At 42.8% G+C, this 27,764-nt stretch overlaps 1 protein-coding gene across 4 annotated transcripts; it reads right to left on the reverse strand.

Moving 5' to 3' along the window:
• Positions 1–331: 331 nt before the first annotated feature.
• KIAA1143 (KIAA1143 ortholog) lies at positions 332–27,647 on the reverse strand. 4 transcript variants are annotated; one of them, XM_054991366.1, is made up of 4 exons: positions 27,492–27,647; positions 22,354–22,507; positions 15,210–15,415; positions 332–1,008 (listed from the first exon to the last, which is right to left on the reverse strand). In XM_054991366.1, exons 1-3 carry the CDS (start codon positions 27,597–27,599, stop codon positions 15,210–15,212), a joined length of 468 nt encoding a protein of 155 aa, XP_054847341.1. In that variant the 5' UTR covers positions 27,600–27,647; the 3' UTR covers positions 332–1,008. The 4 variants fall into 4 exon arrangements, with proteins under 4 accessions (XP_054847341.1, XP_054847344.1, XP_054847343.1 ...); XM_054991369.1 differs by lacking the exon at positions 332–1,008 and adding an exon at positions 1,269–1,284; XM_054991368.1 differs by lacking the exon at positions 332–1,008 and adding an exon at positions 1,271–1,287.
• Between the last annotated feature and the right edge of the window lie 117 nt (positions 27,648–27,764).

Consider the following 27,764-nt stretch of genomic DNA (forward strand, 5'->3'; position numbering starts at 1 on the left):
AAACCCTGTCCCAACTTACTAAAAATATAACATTGAGTTTGGCCATATATTCCTTCAAGGAAACAAACAGAGGTATTACTTGTTACCTCTGTCTACAGGAATGCAAAGAATGATTTATTCATTCTTGTTCGGCCATCCTGCATATAGTCTGATTGATCGCCCCGTATCTGTTGATCTTCAAGACTGAATTTTTGAAGCAGCTGTTTGACTGATGGTTGGATAAACATTTTAAATACTCAGACTTGCCACCCAAAAACCGTGTGCCGTTATTTATTAAAACTATAAAAGTGATTTAAGTTTTTCACAACTCCATAAATTTGCTGTAGGGCTTACAATATAAAATTGGCATGATTATGACTAGTTTAAGCTTTTCATTGTAGGCAGTTGGCAATGGCATGTCAGGGAAGAAAGCATGAGAATATTGGCAGCAGAGCCTGGGCTTTGATTTCATCAGAAAGCATAAAAGCAAAACAGATTCCTTTCCCATTTATTTACACTGAGAGTGGCTCGCTGGCTAACATTTACGAGGAACAGACAATGTAAAAGGGATCCCAAGAAGCTGTTTGGTTATCCATTGTATAAAAGTGAAAATTTTCAGCACTCATCATATAAGATCCTTTGTAAACCCACTGCATAGAAAACAAGAGACATGTTTTAAACTGACTTTTCAAATCTCATTCAATCTGTTACTGTCTTTGTTTACATCCATTGCCAAGAACTCAATAGGAGAAATTTTTATTTGAAGTACCACATTCTTTGGGGGGCCTTTCCAGATATTAATGTATTGTAAGGATCAGAGCTCTTCTTGTTCTGCAAGGATACACTCTTGCTCATACCACCATCTTAGTGTTGGAGAAGCAATAGTATGTGAGCACTTTCAGTAGTACCGGCACTGGGTTTGGTTAATCCGTTGGAACTTTAGCAGGAGTTGTAATGCATTATGTCTACTGCTATGAGCTTATGGAATGCTTCTCGTTTCCCCTGATTTGTGTTGCACTTCCTTTCTGCCTGTAAGTAAATTGATATGATCAGAATAATAACAACAACAACAACAACAACAACAACAACAACATTCGATTTATATACCACCCTTTAGGACAATTTAATGCCCACTCAGAGCGGTTTACAAAGAGAAGGTCTCTATTGGAAGGCCTAGTTAATGCTTTCTGGAAATCCTATGGTTATAGTAAATGTTATTGAAAGTAACTCTGAAAGTGTTGGTAGAGATGCCACTTACCTGCTAATAGTGGGAAGGGCCCCACCAATACTCCCTGGTCTCTGCTGCTGCTGAAATGAACAGTAGAGAGAAAGAGGGACAGAAATGATATTGTATGATGTATTTTTTGCTGAAGAACTGTAAGTGATACCTGCTCTCAGTATCTCCCAGATGTTCAAACCATAGAGATCCATGGGCTTCCTAGAGTGTCACTTCCAGGTTTTCAGCCGGAAATGACATCAAGACATTGTAATGATGCCACTTCCATCTGTCTCGGCTGCCAGAGCCTCCCACTGCTAGACTGTAAGGCCTGGCGACTCTATGTGTGGGAATGTATTATTTCTCCAGCTCTGCTAAAGCCCTATGTTCAGGACACATAGGCTGTAGCAGTCTGTGTGCACTGTGCAGGGACACTTTGACATTGTGTAAGAGGTCACTCACTGTGCCACTCTCCTAGTTACTGTGCTCCTCTTCTTGTCTCCCACCACTGATGAAGGCCCTCTATAATTATACTGCCTATGCACACTGTTAAGTGTAGCTTCTTAGAGCTGTTGCTAAACTGGTGGAGGACAAACAAAGATGAGCTACATGTCACTGACCTAAAGAAAAAGCTCTAGAAATTTTGCAATCAACACTTACACCCAATATCAGCTTGAAGGCGTTTCCCTCTGTTAGGCCAAGGGGCAGCAGACTTTGGATTATATTTGTCCAAAATTTGCTGACCTTAAATTGTTCCCAAATTTTCTATCTGAAATGGAGCCTTCTGCCTACCCCATTATGAAGTCCGTGCACATGAATTCTGCTTGGGCTGGAAGTATAGGAAATACATAAAGCAATCACCTTCATTCATATGGGTGTACATGATGAATTTAGTTGCTGATTTATTACAAAAATTGCCCTTCTTGCTGGAATGTAGCACGCAGTACTTTCTAGGCTTCTTGTCTTGAACCATAGGAGTAAATACAGGCAGTTAATGTCTTACAAAGTTGGCCATTATATTCTGTGCATATCTGCTTGGAATTGGATTCAGCACAGTTTTAGTCCAAGCAAATGCAACTCACACAAGGGGGAGCAGTAATTTCAGCTGATTTACGCCAGCTACAGCCTTCTGCTCTAAACTGATGGCATTCCCCCAGGGTTCCCAGCTCACAGGAGTTACTTTTAGGATAGGACAGAGAAATTCAGCGAGAAAGAGGAGGCAGAAAGCCCTATTTTGTGGAAAGAACTCTGTTAACATTGTTTATTTTCAATGGACCAGCCACTGAGTATATGTGAGAAAAGCAGCACATAACTATCATAAATAAATACATAAATAGTTCTTCACTTTTTGAGATCTGTAATAATGCTAACCATGCAGGAATCACAGAGCAGGAAGAGGCATCTTGTCCAACCCCCTACTCAGTGCAGAAATCCGGAGCTAAAGCATCCCCATAGATGGCTGTTCCATTTCTGCCAGAAGACCTCCGGTAAGGAAGAGCAGTCCCCCCACAGTAAATGTTTTCACTGTTCTTCAGGGGTTTTTTTCTGGGAAAAGAGGTGGTGGAACTCAGTGGGTTACCCTTGGCAAAAATGGTCACGTGGCTGGTGGCCCCGCCCCCTGATCTCCAGACAGAGGAGTTTAGATTGCCCTCTGCACCATTCAGCGGCGTGGAGGGCAATCTAAACTCCCCTCTATCTGGAGATCAGGGGGCGGGGCCACCAGCCATGTGACCATTTTCAAGAGGTTCCAGAACTCCGTTCCACCACATTCCAGCTGAAAAAAAGCCCTGCTATTCTTGTGTTAGAAACTTCTCTCAGCGTGCAACTGAAATCCACCTTCCCATTAGATCTAGTCTTGACCTCTGGACCAGTAGAGCTCAAGTCCTTTCCTTGCGGGGCTTCTTTTCCAGATCCCTGACAGTATTTGTTGCCTTCCTCTGGAAGTGCAACACCCAGAACTGGACACAGTACAGAGGAGGTCAGACTGGTGCAGAACAGAGTGGAACTGTTATTTTTAATGATTTGATTATTTCATTTGTTTAGTTGTGAGTGACTGCTACATTGAAGAGCTGGTTCAAGAAATGAGTTGTGCCTTTTTGATATTCCTGGAGCTTGACCGGTGTATAAAAAGGAGACTTGCCTTTAGGACAACATGATCACAATGGCTCTGAGGTCAACAAACGAGGGGTGCTCAAACTGTGTGATGAATACTGTTGATAGGCAGTTGTGAGAAGATGTATTTTTCCCAGTCAGCTGTTCCTATCCACCTGAATTTGAGGACAATCAAAAGGTGACTAATGTACTTCTTTGTGCCTGTTCGTTTGCACTTGGCTGACTCAGATGGTTCTTTTTTTCAGGTACAGGATCAAACTCCTAACCTGAAACTGTGTGTATTGTACTGATACATCTCAATACTGATCTATTGAGATGGGATACTACACAAACACAGCAACCATCTGGCAATCTGTTAAAGAGGTACATTCTTCTCAATTATGCCCCTTCAACCAACATTTCTCCATGTATTCATGTAATACAACTCAACTTACTTTATGTTATTTTTCTTCCCTCAGACAGCTCTCCACCATCAGTGCCTCCCATACAATATTCTTAAATAGCCACCAGGCACAGTTCTATAGTTCTTCTAAATACGCTATTTTTTCTTCAGCCTGCTGTTAACCATTATCCCCATGGTCTTCTATTCTGTTCTTTAGAGTTTATTTATACTCTTTATTCCCTAAAGAAATACTCAGTAGTGTGATGTCAATTCTGAAATGAAGCAATAATTCCTTAATCTCTATAGTTTCTACAATACACTAAAGGATCACTCATTATACCATACAGTTTATTAGAACAAAGTTCATATATTAAAATCACAGATCCAAACCTATATGTGGTGTTCGCTTTTCATGGGTTATATGGCTGCTGTTTAAACAAAACATGGACCCAAACATGTCCTTTGTCATATTCCACACTAGCGCCATTTTCACACTGCTTACTGGCCACGGAACATCGCACCAAGCTTGTGGAATGACAGCGTCTTCCTGGCGTGAAATCGCGCCAGGAAGCTGCTGTTGTTCCGGGAGCTTGGCATGATGTTCCGTGGCCAGTAAGCAGTGTGAAAACGGCCGTGGACACAACAGGAAAATGTGATGGCGATGCCATCAGTAAACATCAGAAGATCATGACGGCTGGTGGTTCTAGTGGTTGACTTCGCTGGCGATCGCGATTTAATGAAGTTATACCATCTGCTAGTAAACTGTGCCTCAGTAAGTTCTGATCCCGTGGGTGGTATGTGGGGCATCAGGCCATTTTCATCTTAGCCATTAATGCTTATCCTAATTCTGATCACTATCCACTGAAAGCTGCATTCCAATTTGCATTCATTTAACTTGCTTTAATTGAATTTACTTCAATTTAATCCACATTCACGTAATTCACCTTGATGATATTTACTGTGACTTCAAGGAAATGAAACAAATCATTTCGGGCCAGGGAGTCACTCATATCAGCAGTAAATTTGCCTTCATACTGAGTACATAAAATAAGATGGTAGAATTTAAAACATATGAAGTCAAAATTTCATATTCACTTTATGAATATGAAATTGTTACAGGTTTATGTGTACAATTCAGATTCATCCCATTTTGTCAATTCATCAACAGCTGGAAAAGGTCCACACCCATTCTGAATCTTCCCTCCCCCCTCATTTATTGGACCAGTGCTCTAGGTAGGATTGCCAGCTCTGTGTTGGGAAAGTCCTGGAGATTTGGGAACAGAGATTGGGGATAGTGGATTTTGGGGAGGGGAGGGAGCTCAGCAGGGGTCTGATGGTCATAGTGTCCACCCTTCAAGGCAGCCATTTTTTCCAGGGGAACTGATTCCTGTAGTCTGGAGATCAGTTCTAATTCTAGAAGAACCCGAAGCTCCACGTGGAGGTTGCAACTCTAGCTCTAGGAAAAATGGGCTTTCTGGCCTCTCTTTGTAATAGTTATTATCTGCCCTTCTAACCTTCTGCTGTTCATAACCTTGCATACGAATCTGAATGTTGTCTGGGGCTAGAGACTCGCCTGACCTGACCTGTGGCTAGGGATGCCATTTACCCCCTGGGGGACAAAGATCTCCCACCCCAGCTCACTTCCAGGGAAACCCTGGAAGTGATGTCACTCAGCTCTAGGAACTGTCAAAAACTCTAGAGTGGTATCACGTCCAGTGTTTCCCCAGAAATGATGTAATGCTGTCTCACCAACATGGCCCACCCATGTTTCCCCCAGACTCCTATCGGTTGCCAGCTGGCGCAGATTGCCACAACCAATAGTAAGAGCTTGTGTAAAATGGTAGAACCTGCCACAACACGCTGCCTTCCTTATGAGGGCTTGGCAAGTGGCCAACGATGTTCAGCTTGACCACTGCTCCTAGCTGCACAGGACATGAAGCAGAAAGGCAGAGGACGACCTGGGTAATGAACCCCCTTCTGGCTTAGGCCAAGGACCAGACAGACAGCCTGGGGCAGAAGCCTAAGGAGAAGCCCCTTGGGTGGAAGAAGGGGTCGCCAACTTAGCCCTTCATGTCATGAATCTGACAAAATAGTATCAGGTTCACGACAGTTTATGTCATAATAAATACATCAGTGCTTAATGTGCCACAACACCCTATTGTTATTTTGACTGCAGCAGACTAATAGGGCTACTGTACTGGAATTTATTTTCATATATAAATCTCAATAAATGTCGTTTAATAAAATGAAAACATGGATTTTATGAAAGATATTCAGATCTGAAATTTGCAATCAGGTTTCTAGCAATGGAACCCCCAGTTTTGGAGTTCTCTTCCAGAGCAGTACAATTCCATATAAGGAAGCGGCTCCTAAACAATTTAGGTAAAGATAAAGGTAGTCCCCTGTGCAAGCACTAAGTCATTACTGATCCTGGGGGGGACGTCGCATCATGATGCTTTCTTGGCAGACTTTTTACGGGGTGGTTTGCCATTGCCTTCCCTAGTCATCTACACTTTACCCCCAGGAAACTGGTTACTCATTTTACCGACTTTGGAAGAAGGCTTAGAGCCCTTCCATCCCTCACTTAGAGCCCTGTGGCACAGAGTGGTAAGCTGCAGTACTGTAGCACAAGCTCTGCTCATGACCCGAGTTCAATCCTGGCGGAAGCTAGGTTCAGGTAGCTGTCTCAAGGTTGACTCAGCCTTCCATCCTTCCAAGGTCGGTAAAATGAGTACCCAGTTTCCTGGAGGTAAAGTGTAGATGACTGGGGAAGGCAATGGCAAACTACCCCGTAAAAAATCTGCCAAGAATACGTCGTGATGTGACGTCCCCCCATGGGTCAGTAATGACTCGGTACTTGCACAGGGGACTACCTTTGCCTACCTAAACAGTTATGCTCCTAAATATCTAGATTGTTGCAAGAGCCAAAGCAGGCCAAAGAGACTATTGAAATAGTATGCATATGTAATATGGGCTGCTTCCACACAGATGTTTTGCTCTACCTTGGCTTCCTTACTGCAGCACTTAATTTGACATCCACATGAAAATGTCCTCTATTCATCATGCATCCATATTTCCTCTCACCTTGTTATGATCTATTCCAAATCTGGTTTGGTATGATTTTTTTGGAAAGACTGTAGTCAGAATGTCAACTGTAAGCATTTTTACAGGTCCCTCCCACATTGGCACCATTTTCTTTAGCTCAGTCCCTGCCTTTCCCTCCTCCACTGAAAGGCTTTAAAAATGGTAATAGCTATATTGCTATAGTGTTATAGCATTATAATGATTTATTGCAACAATGTACTAGTTCCCAGATTTCATTTTTTTAAGGCTGGGGAAAAGATGCTGGCTGCAAATTTCTCCTTATAATTCTGCAACAAAAATGGCTATAAACTTCATATTTAAAAAAATTAAAGCTGAGAACTGATATGTTGGTGCTATACATTGTCATAATACTATAATGCTATTACCGATTTTTTTAAAGCCCATTGATAAGGGTGAACAGCAGCCATGGAAGGCTGTGACAAAGAAAAAGTGAAGAAAACTGTTGTGTGGATTTTCTGTTGTCATTGTGGGTGCCTGTGCACTTGTGTCTGTGGAAGCAGCCATTGTCATCAGCTGGCTGGAATTACCACCTCTTCAAAAGAAAAAATCCTGGGTATCAATGGCATTTATGAATGCTCAGCTAGAAGCAGAATGGGGAAACAGCAGAAGACAGCAGAATAGTAGATAAAGACCATGAGACATAGCACTGTAGAAATCCTTGGTAGACCCCCCCCCTCCCCAACACACTTCAGAAGCAAATTGGGCATTTGGTAAATAAACTGTTGCTACTAATTTAAGACCAAATATCAAAAGTGAAAATGGAACAGCATCTATGGTGTTCATTATTTTAAAAGGTGCCATTCACCTGGGTCAACTGATACATTTGGAAATGCAAAGGAAATGCACCCAAGTTTTCCTTGAGATGTAGCCGGATGAAGAAAGTCACATCTGTCCCAGCTGGTACATGCAAGTAGCTACTGTACTCATTGGTGTGAGGATGGTGGTGACTGAAAATCCGCTCACCGTGCTGATCTACATCAGGGATTGCCAGCTGTATCTGTGGCTGCGTCTCCTGAACCATTCCAGATGGACCAACGTACAAATATCTGAACTGGCCTCTAAAGTTCCACTACTACAGTTGTGGGAAGAGTCTACTTTGGAGGTGTTAGCCTTCCTCTTGCTACATAAAGTATAGAAAGTGTGTGTGTATGATGTACCATAAACTTAAACATGAATGTTACTTTGCCATGGGATCGGGAATGGGCCACTGTGTAGCAACAGCTATCTTTTTCACTCTGTGTATGTGTGTGTTCATGCACATACAATATCAGGGAACCAATGAAAACTTTGCATTCTTACCCAAGCTTGAGAACAGGTAACTGTGATCAGCCCTGAAGTTATTAACTGGCTCTTTTTCAAAACACTCCCTGCATTATCATCTCTCTTGCACAGTGCCAAAGGCATGCCTAGTGCCCTTGAGAGTGAAATTGTCCCCACATCACTGAGTGAAGTATTACTTTGTTAATACACTGTGACACAAGAGAAATAATAAACTCAAACAAATGTCGAGGCTAGTTCACTGCAAATCATAACAGGATTATCCATTAAAAGGAGACCCTGTCAGTATAGCATGTTTTTCATTAAATGTTTTGTGTAAGCATTTAAATCACAGCTCAGCCCTGGTGCCTTGTGTTCAAAGCACTATCTGTAAACGCAGACGTGGAAAGCCAGGAGTGTCTTGGTGCCCTTGTCTTGTTGAGGCATCCACAGAGTATTTCATGTTGGCATGGACTTAAGGTTTACATCAGCCACATACTGTAGAGCTCAGGACTGGTCAGAAGAACAGCTAAATAATAGAAATAGGACTGAAGTCTTCTCTCTTTTCTTTGGAACCAGGCCAATTAGTCAGTTCCAGTTCCAGGCCTTCCATTCTTCTAGATATGCAATTAAGACAGAATGTTTGGTAGTGGTGGCGTAATGAGCAGAGAGGCACGCCCCTTATATGTGAAATGTGCAGCATTAATGGTTAATCTGGTAGGTGTAACGGATATATTACACTTCTTGCATGCAGCTGAATCAGCACAAGGCACACACCATGCACTTGACATTGTGGGTACAGGACAATGTGCATGGAGGAACAGAACTGAACCCACTCGTGTCACAGATCCAGACTCAGACATGTATGTTGTAAATGTACATCGGCACAAACCCTTTTCACACAACTTATCCACAGGGACTTAATGTGTGTATAAAAGAAACAGCAATGTTACAGCAACTTCCACCCTCCATCCCTTGTTCACTTGTAGATGTGTACAAGTCCTTTGCATGTATGTCTCTCTCTATGACTAGGAACAATGCAAACAACCGCTGGAAAAAGGAAGTTCTCAAATGTTAGGCATTTTTATTGTTTTTGGCTTCGAGAGAGGTGTTTCCATAAAGCTTCTAAAAGCGAACTCGGCTGGATCAGGCACATGGTCCAGCATTCTGTTTTCCACCAAAAATGCCTAGACAGGGCTTACAAAGAGGGGTGTAAAAGACAAAGCAGCACACTGTGGTTGCCCTACAGCCACGCTTGTCAGAGGTATGCTGTCTCTGAAACACAAAAGCTGTCATTAATAGACTGTTAATTTTCAAGATGCTTTTATAACCCCTTTAAAGCCTAATGGAAAGGCCTCTGTTACATAATAACAACATTCGATTTATATATCACCCTTCAAGACACCTTAATGCCCACTCAGAGCGGTTTACAAAGTATGTTATTCTTATCCCCACAACAAAACACCCTGTGAGGTAGGTGGGGCTGAGAGAGCTCCTAGAAGCTGTGACTGACCCAAGGTCACCCACCTGGCTTCAAGTGGAGGAGTGGGGAATCAAACCCGGTTCTCCAGATTAGAGTCCCGTGCTCTTAACCACTACACCAAACTGCCATCTTATGGCAGTGAGTTTCAAAAATTCATTATGCATCGCATGAAAATATAATTCCTATTCTGTCTTCACTCTACCACCTATCTATTTCATTGGGTGTTTCTGATTTCTAACTTCATGGCAGGAGAAAAAAAATCCTATTCACTTCCTCTCTACCATGTAATTTATAAAGCTTTCTATCCTCTTACCAAGCCCCAAAGTCTGTAAACTGCCCTTTGGAAAAATGCTCCAGCTTCATGGACGATTCTGATTGCCTTCATTATTCTGAACAGTTAGTCCCAATAGGTGTGCTCAAGCTATCTCAGGAGTTCTGTTCTTTGATTTCTACCTTCCTCTTCCTGCCTACAGGGCCTCTTCTTTCATACCTGGCAGCAAGGACATTTATTTGCATGCCCACTGCAACCCAATCCGTAGGGCTCAATGCAAACAGATGCAAAAATGTGCCTTGGGAAAGCAGGTTCTGATCCCATTAGGGCATTTGCTCTACTTTGAGTGCCTTTTGTTCTTGCTATACAATATTTACCACTATAAGACTGGAGAAACATCACCCACTGGGGCAGAAAGCACAAGGGTCTGTAGAGTCCAAAAAACACTGCCTGCGCTGTTTAGAGAACTAAAGTGGCATGCTCAAAGGAGCTATGTTTAAATACATTTGCTTACTAGACTCCTAACAACAGATTCTGACTAGGCAGAGTCAGCTGGACGGTTTCACTTCCCTCCCACTCGCCTTTCAAGGTAAATTTAATTCCTTTTGATCTCTTGGCCATCATTCACCACCTTGATAAACCCAGTGCTGGCATTGCTTTTCAGTTAATTTGAGCTACTTTGCAGACTGCGTGGGAAAGATGCATGCAGAGCATTTTGTGAAGGGGAGGAGGACCCAGTGCACAGAATTTTTGGCAAACTTCCAGTTCTTTAGAGAGTACCTTTTATTCATTGGTTAAGCAGGCAAATAGTCAAGCAATATACTGTGGGCTATAAACATAAACAACCTTTCTACAGTCACATTTCAAAAATACAGAAATCACACTGTCTTCTGGAGTGTTAAGCAAGCGAGCACCCTCAGATAAGATGCACCCACCTCTTTAGTCCCATAGTCAATGTGCTGAACTCCAATGTTCCCTTCATCTTCCATTCAGTCTCTCAGTACTACCCTCTTTCACTCCACTGCTCTGCTCTAGGTGCTGAGCAAGCAAATCCTCTATCAGAAATCAGATCTGGATCCTAAAGTTCCATAGAGCATCTCATGGTGGAACAACAGGACGATTTGCAATGGAAGAAGGCCCCTCCAGTGCAGTTCATTCACTGGGTTAGCTCCATCTGCGATTTAAACTTTATTCCTCACTTTGCTTCCCCCATCCAAACAGTTCACCTTCCCCAGCCTGAAACTGGCTATTCCCTCTCTGGTAGAATTGCCCAATCCAGAGTTTCAATTCCGGCTTCCTCTTATACACAGCATACCACCATGCCCTTCTTCCCTCTCTCCACTAGCCCTTCATATCAGTCAATGCAAAATCAAACCTCAGCTTAGAGGCCAAAGCTTGCTTTTGAGCCAAAGCTGCTGCTTTTCCACAACTATCCTCCCTCAGACCTGAGAAGAGGGAGGGACCTGCATATGAACTAATGGCCAACAGTAAAGGCTTATTTTTTCCACATATATTATTTTATTTCATTTATACCCACCTTTCTCCCACAATGACCCAAAGTGGTTTGCATCATTCGCCTCCATTTTTTCCTCACAACAACCCTGTGAGGTAGCTTAGGCTGAGAGTATGTGACTGCCCCAAGTTCACCATACTTCCATGGAAGAGCAGGGAATCAAACCTGGGTCACCCAGATTCTAGTCCCTCACTCTAGCCCCTACATCACACTGGCTCTCTTTTGTGTGAGTTTAGTCATTTATGTAATCAAAGAGGCTTAGCGAAGCTGCACTGCAGGTATACCATACACGTTTGCAGGAGTATGAGGATGCTCTCTAGCTCACAGATCATCGAGCAAGCAAATAATCATTCCCGACAGAAGTTCTTCGAGGAGGCCTTTCGGACAGGAGTATCTCCCCCTCCATGCTTCATGAGGTTGAGGAATCTACTACATGAGGATGTGTTAGGCTATCAGGTGGAAGATTTCCACATAGTTATGCTGTTATTCGTCAAGGTCAAGTTAGGAAGCAGGGGCAGGTGCTAACTGCAGCCATAAACCGATGGAGAAATCTGAAGTAACACAGTGGTTATAGTGAGGCAGACCCTATGACATTCCAGTGACTATGCTCCTGCGACTCTAAGAATCTAAGAATGATGGGTGTTTGCAAGTATTAGGCCTTGGTATCTACAAATCACAAGTGTTTATTCAGTACAGGAAAGATGAACAGGTTTTTTTTTTTAACGAATATAGGATAAGCTTTAGGATAAGCCTGTTAGCATCTGCAAGTCCACGATCGGATAATAGTTCCTCCCATTTCCCTTTGGAACAGTGAAATAAATTGAATAGGAACCTTTGCCTCACTCTCCTGAGGTCCTCCTTAATTGCCCCCTTGTAGTGTCCCCGAGAAGGAACAATCCCTTGCTCTACCTCTACCAGCTCTCTGGCGGAGGGAAGAGATGAAGGAATGGCCAAACCAATCAGTATTGGCCTGTGTGCAGCAAATCCATGCATGAAAGAAAGAGGGACAGGAAGACTCTTAAGAGGTAAGTAAGCATCTGTCTTGGGAAATTTTAGCAATAGGATATTCTTTCTCAGGACCCAGAATTAGAATGGATAATTTTATTTATTTATTTATACTCTGCCTTTATTCTCATGGAGGAACTCAAAGCAGCCTACATCGTTCTCCTCCTCTAGTTTATCCTCTCAACAACCTTGTCAGGTAGATTAAGCAGAGAGTATGTGACTGGCCTGAGGTCACCAAGCAAGCCTCCACCACACTGGCTCAATCCATTCACTGGAATCTTTTCAAACTCTTTTGAGGTCTACGATATTCTAGAGCAGCTTTTCCCAACTGGAGTTCCACAGAACCCTGAGGTTCTGTTGGAAGCCTTCAAGGGTTCTACAGGAATCTCTCCTCTCCTTCCCATTCCCTCCAGCCAGCCATCCTCCCTCCTCCCCCTACCTCCACTGAGTTTGGTACCAGAAATGGAGAATGACGGCTGCTCACATGGAACATGTGGCAGTAGCAGGCGATAACAGCTAGGAAAGAAGCAAGACTGCAGCAGCAGCAGTCAGCACCAGACAGGGAGCTGCTTCAAGTAAGGGAGTCAGGAGTGGGGTGGGGGGATGGGGGGAATCTCTGCTGTGCTCCTTGGCAATCTGAGAGCAAGTTGTACCTGTAGCTGAACCTGCTGAGCTTTTTATTCATGCAGAATGCAGAGAACAATCCTAAGCAAGTCCACTCAAAAGTACTTACTGTTGTGTTCAGGTGGGGCTTATTTCCAAGGAAGAGTTCTTAAGATCTGCAGCCCCAATTGCTAAATCCTTGACCATCTTGACCCTCTTTCCTTCTCATATCTGGTTCCTCTTCCTGGTGAAAATGTTTCAGTAGGGCTGACTCAGCCAAGAAGGGTTATGAGAACTAAGGCAGAAATGTTTTAGTCTACCTGGCTTGGGGCATCATCCAGCTGCCACAGAAGTCTAAGGCTACTCCTTCTCCTTTTACCCTCAATCCCAAGGGGAAAAAATTACTTGGTTGGGCACACTGTTCCTGCCCTCACAAAGGACAGGAATCTGAAGATGGGAGCTGTGGACTCACAAAAGCTCGTACCCTACCACAAATTTTGTTAGTCTTATAGGTGCTACTGGACTCTTGCTCTTTTCTACTGTCCTCACAAAGAGACTGTAGCCTACTGCAATGTTCTTTATTTTTATTTCTTTATTTACATCAAACTGGGAGACAGTTTTGTGTAGTGGTTAAGAGCATGGGACTCTAATCTGGAGAGCCGGGTTTGATTCCCCACTCCTCCACTTGAAGCCAGCTGGGTGACCTCGGGTCAGTCACAGCTTTTTGGAGCTCTCTCAGCCCCACCCACCTCACAGGGTGTTTGTTGTTGTGGGGATAACAACAACACACTTTATAAATGGATCTGAGTGGATATTAAGTTGTCCTGAAGGGCAGTATATAAATTGAATGTTGTTGTATTTATACCCTGCCCTTCTCCCCAGTGGGGACCCTAAGCATCTTGCATCATTATTCTCCATTTCACCCTGTGAGGTAAGTTAGGGTAAGAGTGTGTGACTGGCCCAAAGTCACCCAGTGAGCTTCCAGGGCAGAGCAGGGGTTCGAATCTTGCTTTTACTCCATTGTCTTCCACCTTTTAATTCACTTCCCGCATAGCAGCATATCATGCTTCAGAGACAGCACCGCCTCCAAGTCCTACTGCAATGTTTATTCGGCACCGTAGGTCAAATATTTTGGAGGTCATTTATTCAGAGGGTTGCCATAAATTGGCAGCAACTTGATGACGTATAAGACACAATAATAATACTGTCTGACTGAACTGTTTTTTTTTTAAATATTTTGTAATTCCCTCCTGTAATCCTCTTAGCAAGAAAGGCAGGTTATCAGGGAATTAATCAAATAAATATGATCACATGAAGCTGCCTTATACTGAGTCAGGTCACTGGACTTTCTAAGTCAGCACCATCTTCTCCGACTGGCAGCAGTTCTCAGGGTCTTTCACGTTACCTACAACTCCTTTGAGATGGAAAAGCTGGGGACTGAACCCGGGACCTTCAGCGTGCAAAGCAGATGCTCTCATTCTAAATCATGGCTCCTGAGCTAAGGCCAGTTATGCGCCCCACTATCAACATCAATGTTCTTCTGCAAATATTTTCATAGGTAGGGGTTCCTTGGAATTTGCAAAATTAATCTAGGGATTCCTTCATGAAAATTTTGGGAAACGCTGTTCTAGACTAAAAGGATAATCACTGGAAACAGACTGAAAACATCAGTTTTATTTTTTGAAGAACAGTGGACCAAAACTAGAATAAATAGAAAATAAATTTGCCATCATTTAACAGTGGTATTAAAATACCAACTAAACTAAAAACAGCTGTTGCACACAGCAACTTCGTATCAGCTCCTTGATGAAGCTTTATATTTTTAATCCTGCCACATGCTTTGTGGCAACACACAATCTATCCTTGGTTACAGAATACACTGCACTTATCCAAGGATTTGTCCACCAAAGGACGTTCTGCAGGACAATTCCCTCTTTTGAAAATCAAGCGTGATCAGGATCTCATTCCTCAGAGATACCACAGAAAACTTTTACCAGAGCAAAACTGTATACTTTCCCAACCACTGTAAGCAGACTTCCACATTAGTGTGACTGGGTATAATCAGGTAAAAATGTACATCCAGATGTTCACATTTGACAACAAAGATATTCTCAGGGGGGAAATTATGAGCGGATAAATCAATTTGCTAATATATGTCACATGCTCTTGTAAAAATTTCCTGTGCTGCATCAACTAGATGGGAATACACACACACACACACACTCAAGCCCAAGAGTCAAGCCCTTTCTCTGCTTCCATGATGCACCCAGCTTAATTTTTTACCTATTCATCGCTCTCTTCCTCATCAAATGAGAGCAAACTGCAATTTTTCACTTGCTTAGTTGTATTTTGGGAGGTTGGAGAATTCCTCTTTGTCTCTTTTTTCTTCTTACTTGAGCTGGCTGTCAAACCAGAATACTTCTCTCCTGATGAACGTTTGAGGGGTTTTCTAAAAACAATTTTTCCATCTGCAGGATCAGGTTCATCATCTAGAGCAAAAAGGAAACAATCATATATGCAAACCACACTGCTTCCACTTCCTTTATTTCCCCAAGCTAACATAAAGCAGCAGAAAATCTCAAATACAAAAGTTAATCTAACTAAATACACTATTCCAATCCCATTTCATTATAAAGCAATCACTATAGAGCTCTGCTGTTCTATTTGCAAGCTCTAATAAGGACTGGAGGCTTTAATGCTTTGCTCCTAGTGTAGTTTGTTGATGAAAGCCACTATCTTCTCTTGAATCTCTGAAATGTTTCTAGGTGTTTCTAAGTGCCTGCCCTTTGGGTCAACCCAAGAAAAAGCAGAAGGCAATGTGACATGAGAGATGGTGCAGTACACAGCAGGAGTTCATGAACATAAGACATCTAAGCCACTTAGGAAATATTTTTTGGGAGCAAAGACTATAAATATGTTAAATCAAATAAAATCTAATGATGCATATAGCCATACAGTTAATTGCAAGTACCGTTAGAAGCAATGTTTCCCAGTGTGGTTAGCCCTAGGAAAAATGAATTTTAGAATGAATCATGTATCTGGCTGGTATAAGCTGCTGGAATAAAATCACTACCTGGTAAAAACGGGAAGATGTTTGCATTCTGTGATACAAATTATACAATGGGCTGACAAGGACATCTTTTACTTATCCTCTGTCCCTTTGCAAGAATGGTTCATCAGGGATATATTTACCGACTTCTGTATAACGTAAATATTAGGTACGGAATACTCTTTTTTGCAGGGGCTGCTAAAAATTTAGGACACACTTTCGAATGAGGGAGCTGTTCAACTAAGAAAAGTGCTAGGGATTATCTGATTCAATGTTTTATTGTATTAAGAATTTATTAGTCTTCTCCTCTGTTGTTGGTATTAGTTATAATAACCTATAGCCAAATAGAATAAAAGCAACTTGGCTTGAAGGATTTAATGCTGCTTATTGTTTTCTGATAAGCAGCATTCCATGGGTTGCACTGTTCTAGTCAATCAGAGCAGCCTACTAACACTGTAGAACTAGGTACTATCCACAGAAATGTCCCCACTGAGACAAAGGCTTGCAGCAGCACAAATGGTGGTTAACAGAATGCAGTGTTGGTATATACGTCATCATAATGTAATAAGTGAAGGCTGAAATATATTACTCATTTGCTTGTGGAAATTTGCAGAGACAAACTCTTGAGACTGGCAGCATGGGATAGGATGACCTGCTGAGAAACTGAAGCATCTCAAAAACTGTTTTGCAAGGTACAAAGATCCATTGTCATGCGTCAAGAGCAAAGCCTCATGCTGAAATGGCTTGCAATTTAGATGATTTAAGACAACAGAGCATTAAAGCATCCGAGCTTCTCCTGAGCAACACATTTTTCTTAACTAAGTAACAGAATGTTTTAAAAATCAATTGTGTAATAGAAACTTGCCAAAAACACTGCAGCTGATTGATCCTTATTTAATAACTCACTCTGTGCCCTTAACACTACTGTTATCTTGAGGCTTATAATAAACTGCAGCTGTAATGGAACATGCTACCTTTTTCATCAATGCTGTCACGGAATGCAGTGCAAAAGCTGATTAAATGTGACCAAGGCAGGGCACAGAGCATACTCTACTCAGAATAATTATACTATTTTAAAAGCAGTTCTAGGATCCAAACCAGCTATGTATTCAAGAACAGAATCTGGATCTCGGCTAAGATGACTGGTTCTGCTGCATTCCTGTTCTAAATTATTACCATGCCTGATTCAAGAGCCAGTTTGGTGTAGTGGTTAAGAGCGCGGGACTGTAATCTGGAGAGCCGGGTTTGATTCCCCACTCCTCCACTTGAAGCCAGCTGGGTGACCTTGGGTCAGTCACAGCTCTTCCAGAGCTCTCTCAGCCCCACCCACCTCACAGGGTGTTTTGTTGTGGGGATAATAATGGGATACTTTGTAAACCGCTCTGAGTGGGCATTAAGTTGTCCTGAAGGACAGTATATAAATCAAATGTTATTAACAGTGATGGGGTGGGGAGCAAAGCAGTACTGAGCTGGCCTGGCATTGCTCTTCTTCTTCCTACCCATGCCTCTAGTTTCTTTTATGGGAGCTCAGCACCCACAACTAACTCCAATTCCTTTCCCAGCTGACAGCTCCATTTACAGCCCCTATGACTTTTTCACCCCAGCCACAATTTATGCCTGGTGTACCACGGCACCGAAGGGCCTTCCTGATCTGCCAAGTGGTAAGTGGTCTGCAGGGTAAGTCATTGAGAAAAGAGATTCTAAAGTAATGTAGTTCGTGGCTATGGAAGAAGCAGAACCGCCGGGCTATAACCGCTGAAAGGATTAGACGTTATTTTGGAATGAATGCATAGCAGCAAGTTATTTGGATTGGCACTGGGGGGCCAATCTGAGGATAGGAAAAAAAAACCCAAGAGGGACTAACTCTAAGGAGCTGTAAAAATGTCTTTAACAAAACACTATAAAAAAGATCTGACTTACACAGAAGAAAAGACTGCCAGCCGACTGAGAGCAACCTTCCAGATTCTGGAAAACTGGGAACATGTCATGGGCTTGGATGCTCATTCCACCCCACCCGTCACACCCTGTGACTCCCTTCTTCCTTTCAACAACTGTTTACAATTGCAGGTGAACTGAGCAAATCACCCTAAGCTTTGCACAGAACATTATTTGCCTGGAAATCAAAACCTTAAGCCACAATCAAACTGAGCGTTGCAATTCTGATTTCCAGACAACAAGGCCTTAACTTCGTATAGAACGGCAAGTTATGATTTACTAAGAATTAGCAAGAAAGAAAAGGAGTCCAAGGACACGTCCCACAGTACGTGAACCAAGCCCAGAGACAAGGGCCCCAAGAAAGGATGCGCTGGCTCATGAAGATCTTTCAGCCTTTCAACCAGAGACAGCATCCAATTCCAGGGAGCCCTTTCCTCACTCCATGTTTGTCAGCTGTGGTGAGCGAAGAAATAAATCAGGGAGGAATGACTACAGGTAAAGTCTTATGCAAGCAGTTTACAGAAGGAATGAAAAAGAGAAGATGAGATCTTAAATCAAGTCAGCTAACGTGTTGAAAGAAAGCAACTTTGATTTGTGGGTGCTTGCAGAAAAGATGCCTTTCTTTCACCCAGGAATGAAATATATCTCAACCATTTCCCAGATACAAGAAAAGTGATGAGTTTCCACTGCGCCCGATACTTGGGCCAATGACCTCCAAAAACTGATGAGTTCTCTATAAAAGTTCAGAGAGGAATTTGTAGAAACAACATGTGCAGCATTAGAAACCTGGCAAAAGTCTGTGCCAGGATTTAAAGGGGGAAATTTCCACAGAAAGTAAGCTAACAGCTGTCTTCAATGCATAGAAATGGATGGCTTCAGAAGAGCAACCAGTTACCTTCAGTGTAAAATTAAGCCAAGGGGAGGTGAGGATAATAAGAACCCAACAAAACTAAGATGGTCCAGAGGAGGGGGGGAAATGCATTTAAAATAAATACCAATGTTCCTATGGGGAAATATGAAATAAGTGAGATGTGCAAATCTTTTTAACAAGTATGACATGCTCCATCCGGATTCATCATGTGTCAATTAAGTCTCTTTACTGAGAATTCAGAATGGCAATGAAATGACAACTAGAGGCCCAACCTATCCCCATTCTAGGAATGGTGCCTTCGACACAGAACATTGTTTGCACCTGCACAAACGAGCCAAGTCACTAAACTAGACTACAGGGAGGCCCAGATGGGATACAGAGGATTGCAAGCAAAGTTCTGCTTCCTTATGTCCATCTGCATCCTCTGAAGAGTGCCAGGCCAGTAGCAATTCCAATGTAGGGTCTTGTGGGTACCACCCTTGCACATGCTACCATTTTTTCCACAGAAAAGTGGAAAAGTGCTTCTTAGAACAGTGTTCTTGGAACCTTCAAATTGGTCTTAAAACACCTCACCTCATCAAAGATGAAGACAATTTCTATTTACTGTGTTTGGGTAGCTGTGACATTACAAAGGAAACAGTCTTTTTGATGCTCAGCTTCCACAGCAACCCTATATTCAAAAGGGTGGAATGCTGGGCTCTTGGTCTCCTAGCCAGCACGAAGAATGGAGACAGACAGTCTTTATGCTGCAGCAAATTTTGTTAGTCTTTGAAGTGCATCTGGATTCCTATTTTATTTTACCATTACAGACTTAACATCTGGAACCTATCCCTGCAAGAGCGGAGTTCATCAAGTATAGCATAAAGCTAAAGGGCAGCCCCATTTGGAATACTGTATGCAGTTCTGGTCGTCATATCTCAAAAAGAATACCGCAGAGAAAAAAAATACAAAAGGGGACAACCAAGATGGTTGTGGGTTGCAGCATCTTTCCTATGATGAGAGGTTGGAGCCTCTGGGCCTTTTCAGTCCAGAAAAAAGTCCGCTGGGGGAGACATGGTAGAGGTTTATAAAATTAACCATGGGGTGGAGAAAGTAGATACAGGGAAATTTTTCTCCCTCTCCCATAATATTAGAACTTTGAGGCACCCAATTAAATTGTTGGGAAATAGGTACAGGATACAGAAAAGGAAATGCTTTACTGAATGAGTAATTAAACTGTGGAATTTACTGCCAGGGGAGACAGTGACAGACTCATGGAAGAGAGGTCCATCAATGGCTACCAACTATGGTGACTGAAGAGAGCTTCCATCTAGGCATCACACTTCTAGGCATCAAATTTCTGAATACCAGTGTTAGGAGGCAGCATCAGGGAAAGACCTGACTGGCCACTGTATAAGACAGTATGCTGGACTAAATGGGATCACTGGTCTGATCCAACAGGCTCTTCTTATGTTCTTCAGTGGTTAACTGCAAACTTGTAAGAAGCTTCCTTTAATTTTCTCCTTTACTATCTGCTCATGCTAATTTAGTCACTTATTTAGAATGCTCTTCCAGCCACATTTCCTCCATATGCTACCTCACTATGCCACCCGTTATCTGAAAAGCAGATAATGCAAGAACTGATTCCCCCAAAGTCAAAAATAAAGTTGCATAAAACAACAGCAGCTCACCAAGGCTGCCAATAAGCCAAATGTCAACACAAACTGAAAATGCTAAAGCAGCAGTACGGGATCCAGAAAGTATACTCTGATGCCCTAGCAGATAATGTGTGGCTTACGGTTTTAAAAAAGGAGAGAGAAATCCAAGCAACTTGAACAGGACTAGAATAATGCTACAATCTAAATGAGTAAGGACACTTTCAGCCAGGTGTTTGGACATATATATATCTTATGATCTCCCAGGGGCCAAATGTACTAGAACAGCAACAGAGGGGAGAAATCAGTTCTAGAGATCATAATGAATTTGTGGAAAAGGCATTATATCCCAATTACCATTTTTCTCCTTCTATGAAATTGTATAATTTAAGAATTGCCTTTGATGGCACAGTAATTCTCACTAAAATTTAAACTGACACAAACATATTTCATAAACATGTTTCAGTTTCTTATTAAAACACACACACACAAGTTTCATTCCCACTATTTATTTATTTAATTAGATTTATAGTCCACTCACCCCGTGAACAGGCTCAGAGTGTATCACAACCACATTTCACAGATAAAAACATGGTAGCATAAAATATAAAAACTTTGATATACAATTTGTTAAGACAGCAGCGTACATATTGTACAATCCTCCAACATCAACAAACCCATGGGACAGGTGGCCAGTTGACAAATAAGGAGCAAAACCCAAGGGGGCATACACCCCCCTCTGGTAGGAGGCTGGTTAGGTGGCCACCTGCCTCAACCACCGTATGCTTGGTGGAACATCTCTGTCTTATAGGCCCAGCGGAATGATCACAAATCCTGCTGGGCCCGGGTCTACACAAACAGAGAGTTCCACCAGGTTGGTGCCAGGCCCAAAAAAGCCGTGGTCCTACTCGAGACAAGGCGAACCTTCCTGGGACCAGAGATGTTTATCTACTGAGCGAAACACCCTCCGGGGGACATATGATGAGAAGTGGTCCTGCAGTTATGCTGGTCCCAGCCCACTAAGATCCTTAAAGGTTAAAACCAAAACCTTGATCTTGACTCAGAATTCCACTAGGAGCCAGTGCAGCTGACGCAGGACTGGTGTTATATGTGACTGGAATGGAGTCCTAGTCAAAACATGTGCCACTGCATTCTGGACCAGTTGCAGCTTCTGGAGCAAGCCCAAGGGCAGATCAGTATAGAGCAAGTTGCAGTAGTCTAACATGTAGGTGAATGCTGCATGAATCACCGCAGCTAGGTCATGAGTTGAAAGATAAGGGACAAGAAGCTATTAAGCTACCATACAATGTAACAGAGGTACTGTTGATCTTTATCAAGATTGCAGCTAAAGATATCTCCATAAAGGGAATGTTGTTGAGATTCTTTTCCTCAAAAAGGAAGGATGCAACCATGTCAAGCTGGCATATGTTCTTCACACACATGGCTGCAGATAAGAAATTGCCCTCTGTTGAGTTAGACCACCACAATTGTCTGCACCCTTGCCCTGGCTGCCACTGCCATTCACCCCTTTTGTTGTTGCGATGCTCCCTGCTTTCTACTTATCCTATTACTTGTCATCAAAAGCCATGGGCGGGGGGGGGGGGGGGATGCGATGAGAGAAGACACATCCATGTGAATCCCCTAGTGAGCTGAAACTGCTGCAGCAGCTACAACACGGACATGACAGAGAGAGGCAATGTGTTCAATGGCAACCAGAGGGGTGGAAGGTGGTGCTACTAAAGTAAGATCAGTAGGGGACCTAAGGAGATGGGCAAGTCAGGACATACATACACCCACTCCAAAGTTACTGCCAGATTTCAAGTCTGTTTTATACCCGCAGTCATATTCTGAATGAGAATCTGCAAGGAACCATAACATTCACACCCCTCTACGTTAGCTCTTTTCCCTGGGGAGACAATTTAGCATTATCAGATATACCTTTGGCCTCGGCCTGGGAAACGTCTTTAATCTCTCTTTTAATCTTCGTTGCTTCTTCTGCAGTCAAATCTCCCTTTTTCAATACAATCACTTGGGGCTGTTCATCTTCCTTGTCGCTCTCATCATCATCTTCAGGAACTGGGAGCTGCTCCTTCTGCAGGCAACACAGAAAGCAAAATTATTCACCCCAGAAACGGTGACCTTCAATGAGAGGGGAAAGTTAAGATGTTATACTGGTAGGAAGTGGCTGGGACCATATAGATAAAAAACAAAGTCTCAACACCCAGCAAAATCAAGTCAGAGCATAAAATTACAACATGGTAGAGAAAAGGCTGGGCTAGAAGGCTTCTGCCCTACACATTATATCTCATTAAGAAAGAGATTAACCTTCATGTAATAATCCTAATTGGACACAATACCTTGCTAATAGTCAAGAAAAAGGATTTGCAGCTACCAGTCAGGGGTGATGAAGTCTGGTGTTTAGAGATTGGCTGGAAGTCGCTCATGTCCCATTCCTGCCCTGGACACACTTCAGGGCCCTGGACAAATCACTCAGACCCTCAATTCATCCCAGATAAGATGGGAGAAACGGTGACTTACCTTACTTGATTTTGCTGAGAGCAATCACAAGACAATAAAAATCACTTTAAAACATTTACATAGGTCTTTTATAGCTCAATCTTGTCTCTGTCATCTAGAAAGGTCAACTGATACTCATTCAACTTATTTCCAAGAATGTGTGTAGATTGTAGCCTTAAACTGCGAAGTAGTAGACTAAATATGTAGTCTTGTAGAGCTTGTTTATAGATACATATCTCGAAAACTTTATCTTTGATATAATTTTGATTACTAGCTGGATTTTAATCTACTTCTGGAAGAAGACAGGAGGTCATTTTACATTCTGGAATCTATTTAGGATAACTATATTTAAAACAACTTAATTTCAGACTTCTGTAAAGCGCCTTTAAAAGTACAGTACTGACACAACTCCTGAGCCTATGCAAGCCAGCTTGGATGTTTGTGCTACTTCTTATTTCTGCACTCTCTGAACCTTCACCAGTACACACAGAACAGAAAAACAATCCGCCACCATGACATCAAGTGCAGACCTAAAAATTGCTTTTTATTACACTGCATAACAATGTCAAAGAAGTGTTGATAGCAAGGCAAATGGAAATCTTTTTCTTCTTCCTGGCCCTAATACTCTGTTGTCATTTTTTTTCCACTTCAGAAAAAAAATTAATTTGGTATGAACCTCTCTTGTTGGGTTAACTCAGTGATTCTCAACCTTTTCAAGTATAAGGACCCTTTTTTAACATCAAAAAATTCCACAGATCCCCACTTGACAGCAGTTGTACTATTAGTATGCAATGACTAAGAACATACATGACAAAAAGCTATAATGAATTCAGTAATGCTTTTAAATAAATTTGTATTTTATTAATCACAACAGCATCTGAAATCTGAAAAACGTGTAAGGCATATTAAGGTGTGTTCCACATGCTTGGAACAAAAGCCCCTTCTGCACCGGGGACATAACTCCTCACTATCCTTGAAGTCAAGCCGAAAGGCATGGAATCGGCTTGTATGTGGCTATTCACACCTTTCATGTTTGATCCACGTGGCCCCGTGGGGATTGTTTTTTAAGTCTGCACCGTGCCAAAAAGAGTCGGGATCATGAGTGCTTGCGCTGTTGTCACCCATGTGTCACAGTGCCACTCGTTTCTTTCTCCTTTTTTTTGCACGTGTGCTGAATCGATGAAGCAGAAGTGCTGGATCAACCCATTTCCTGGATTTTGGCCTCACCACACCTCCAAACCTTCCCTTGTTGATCCTGCTTGGTTGATTCACCTGTGCCTTTTTTTTCTTTTTAAGGAACTCCACATGTGATTGGCTGTGATAATTGTCTATTGGCCAACAGTGGCATCTATTTCTTTAGCAGTGGATAAAAAGAGAATCTAAAATTCAATATTAAAATCTTTATTTCTGATACCCAGATATTCAGCCCCGTATACAATATTCCCACCCATGCCAAAGCAAAAAGAATAAAAAGGGAACTCCATATGCTTTCAAACCAACGATTCACTGATCCTTTGCTGAACTTAATTTTTTTTTTAAAAGAGGAATGAGTGGAAGAGAAGGGGGATGGAAAGGAGGAGAGAGGGAGTGGCTGGATAGACTAGAGTAGCCAAACAGAACGAAGCGGGCTAGCAGGGGGAGGAAGAGGGGAGAACACCCCAAAAAGGAACAAAGAGCGTGCACGGGGAAACAACAGACTACAAAGCAGCTTTTTTAAAAAAGTCATGGTATAAGCACTCCCAGGAAAGCCATGGAAAATCCACATAGTGGCCAGACAGAGTGACTACTCACAGTGGCAAATCTGGTGCAGGTGGCCAGGAAAAAAACACTGCAGTATGGGTGCAGCAAAAAAGACCTGTGCAGACTTGGCTAGAGGGTTTCTTGTCAGGGATTCTTCTTTTCTAGTATAAATTTTTGCCAAGTGTGCACGCAGATCAATCTTGTATGTACTTTGACAAAAGATTGCTTCATTTATATCCCACCTCTACAGGGATCAAAAGTGGCTTCCGTCATTCTCCTGTCCTCCATTTTATCCTCACAACCACCCTGTGAGGTAGGTCAGGCTGAGGGGGTGCAACTGTCCCAAGGTCACCCAGCAAGCTTCTTTGGCAGAGTGGAGATGTGAACGTGGGTCTCCCAGATCCTAGGATCTACGTGACCCAGGTTCAAATCCCCACTCTGAAGCTGAATTGCACAGTAGCATTAGTGGATGTCTATGGGACTTACATGTTTTTCACAGGGAGAACCATCATTGCCAGTTTTGCTGTCATGGCGGCTCCCAACACAACAAAAATCTATTTTGCATGGTCTAGCTCAGCGGGACTCACTCCATGGCTTGCAGGGAGCCACATTCACAATTACCATCACCCAAAAGAGCCACCATTTACTTTCATCCCTGATGTGAAGGCGGCACTTCAGGGAGGCTTTGCAGCTTACCTGTTCACTTGCCAGCAACTGTTTCAAGGTGGGAACCATGCCATCAACCACAAGTCCAACAGGCAAGGGCTATGCCAACTTTTCTGAAACATGGCACAGGTGGCACATAGGGGAAACAGGGCTCAGAAGAGTCATACGGGACAAGTTAGAAAGCTACACGTGGCTCCCAAGCCACCGAGTATCCATTTTTTCTCCACTCCTCCCTTTCACTTTGGAAAGCTAGTGTTACATGTCCTGATAAGTCTGATTCAGTGTCACCCATGAAAGTAAGCTTGTTGCTATTATGGTGAAACTCATTTCTACATTTTTCTATGTATACATGTAATAAAAACGATACATATCTACTTAATCATCACTTTTTAAATTTATGCATGAATGAGTTTGCTTTGTATTTACTCATGACATAACTGTGCTCCTTTGCTCCCATTAATTAAAACAAACATGTTCTGGCTACAGGCCAGAAAATAAGAATCCAGGCTGTAGCCGTCAGAGCGAAAAAGGCTATTTCTGCTTGCCTCCTCATGGGGAAAAAATATAGATTGCAACAAGAGGAACTTGTGGAAAGTGTGGATTTATCCATACTTTCAATTAATCCTTATGGTGTGCGTGAGAGAGAAAGAACTGTAATCTGTATTAATCATCATGAAAAGAGAACTAGAGAGCGAAAGTCATTCTGAATTAATTAATGAAGGGTACATGGGTGAGAACTTAGGGCACACACTCAAGACAGTTTAATGTGCATTGATTACCTCTTAAGTTAACAACCATTAACTTACAATCATGATGGTTAAAAGCTGAACTTTCACCACCCCTTCAATGTATGTATATAAATGAATTTATCAGACAGAACCAGGTACTCCCATTTAATTGCTCTCAAGTGATATCTTCACCAACAGCTCAGGGCTACACATTTCCTTTCTTCACATTTTGGATGGCTGATTCAGACCACTGACAGCCCCTGAGTTGCAATCCCTCTACATCTTGTGCTTTAAACAGAAACTCAACAGGGTGTTTTCCCAACATGTCAGTAATGGGAAAAGCTACTCCTGTTGAATTTCTCCAGCATTCAAAGCATAGAACTCCATCGGTCAGGCACCTTAGGTCTGAAGGGGATGCTTCCTCAGAATTCATCAGCATATTGTGGCACGTCCTGCAATGCTAGACACGCTTGCCTGGAAACAAGTTTCACTTAACTCGGTAAATATTTACAGATGACCACAGTGGCGTAATGATCAGCATATAGGGCTAGAACTGGGGAGACTTGGGTTCAAATCTCCACACTGAAGCTTGCTGATTGACAGACGCTCAAGGAATACATGAAACTGCCTTGTGCTAAGTCAGATCCCTAGTCTATGGAAGTTAGTATAGTTTATCCACAGGCTAAGAAGAGCTCTTCAGGCTTTTTGAAATCACCTGCTATTTGATCCTTTTAAATGGAGATGCCACAAACTGAACCCAGGACCATATGCTGCACACAAAGCAGATGCTCTACTACCAGATCTTATGTAGAAATCTATTACATATTAGATGATCTACGGAGATACTTTCAAGTGGGTAGCTGTGTTAACCTGCAGTTGAAGACTAAAATTTGGGCTCAGTAGCACCTTAAAGACCAACCAGATACCCAGGGTATGAGTTTTTGTGAGTCTGACAAAGGGAACCTGAGTCTCAAAACCTCACATTCTGGAAATATAGTTGATCTTTAAGACGATACTGGACCCAAAACTTGCTCTGCTACATGATCCATCTTAACCAGAGACTGAACCTTCTTGCTCTACCAATGAAAGACACAAAGCATCTGATTTTGGGATGCTTCACCTAGCCTACCTCACAGGGCAGTTGTTATGATACAGTAGAGGAAGCGAGCGCCTTGTACGCCACGCCACCCCAGGCCCTAAGAGGAAGGCCTGGATAAAAACAGTCCATAAGTAGTCGGGAAAGGGCTTAAGAACATAATCCGGCTGTGATGCCAGTGGTCCATCTAGTCCAACATCCTGTCTTACTAGTTACTTCAGAGGGCCAACAACAGGGCAAAGAGGCGGTTGCCTCCCGGCACCACTATTCAGAGGTTCACTGCCTCTGGATGCGGAGGTCCCCTGTGGGCGAAAGGCTTGCATCTTTACCTTGGTGTCCACCGTAGGCCCCTCCCGGTAGCCGACTTGCTCCTTGAAGCGGGTCAGGAAAGCGGGCTCGGCTGGCTTCACGTAGGAAACGGGGTTCTTTTTGCTCATGGCTGCGACGACTGCAGGCCAACCGCCCTCCCGTCCGTCACTCGAGCAGCGCCGCCTCCCCTTCTGGCCGGCTTCCCTCCCCACATGACAAGGCGCGCTCGCCACAGCGCCACCTTTCCCTTGATGGCGGCTCCCGCACCGGCTTCATAAAGGGAGGAAGGGCTC

This window comes from Eublepharis macularius, chromosome 11, assembly GCF_028583425.1.
Source record: "Eublepharis macularius isolate TG4126 chromosome 11, MPM_Emac_v1.0, whole genome shotgun sequence".
Classification (NCBI taxonomy): Eukaryota; Metazoa; Chordata; class Lepidosauria; order Squamata; family Eublepharidae; genus Eublepharis; species Eublepharis macularius.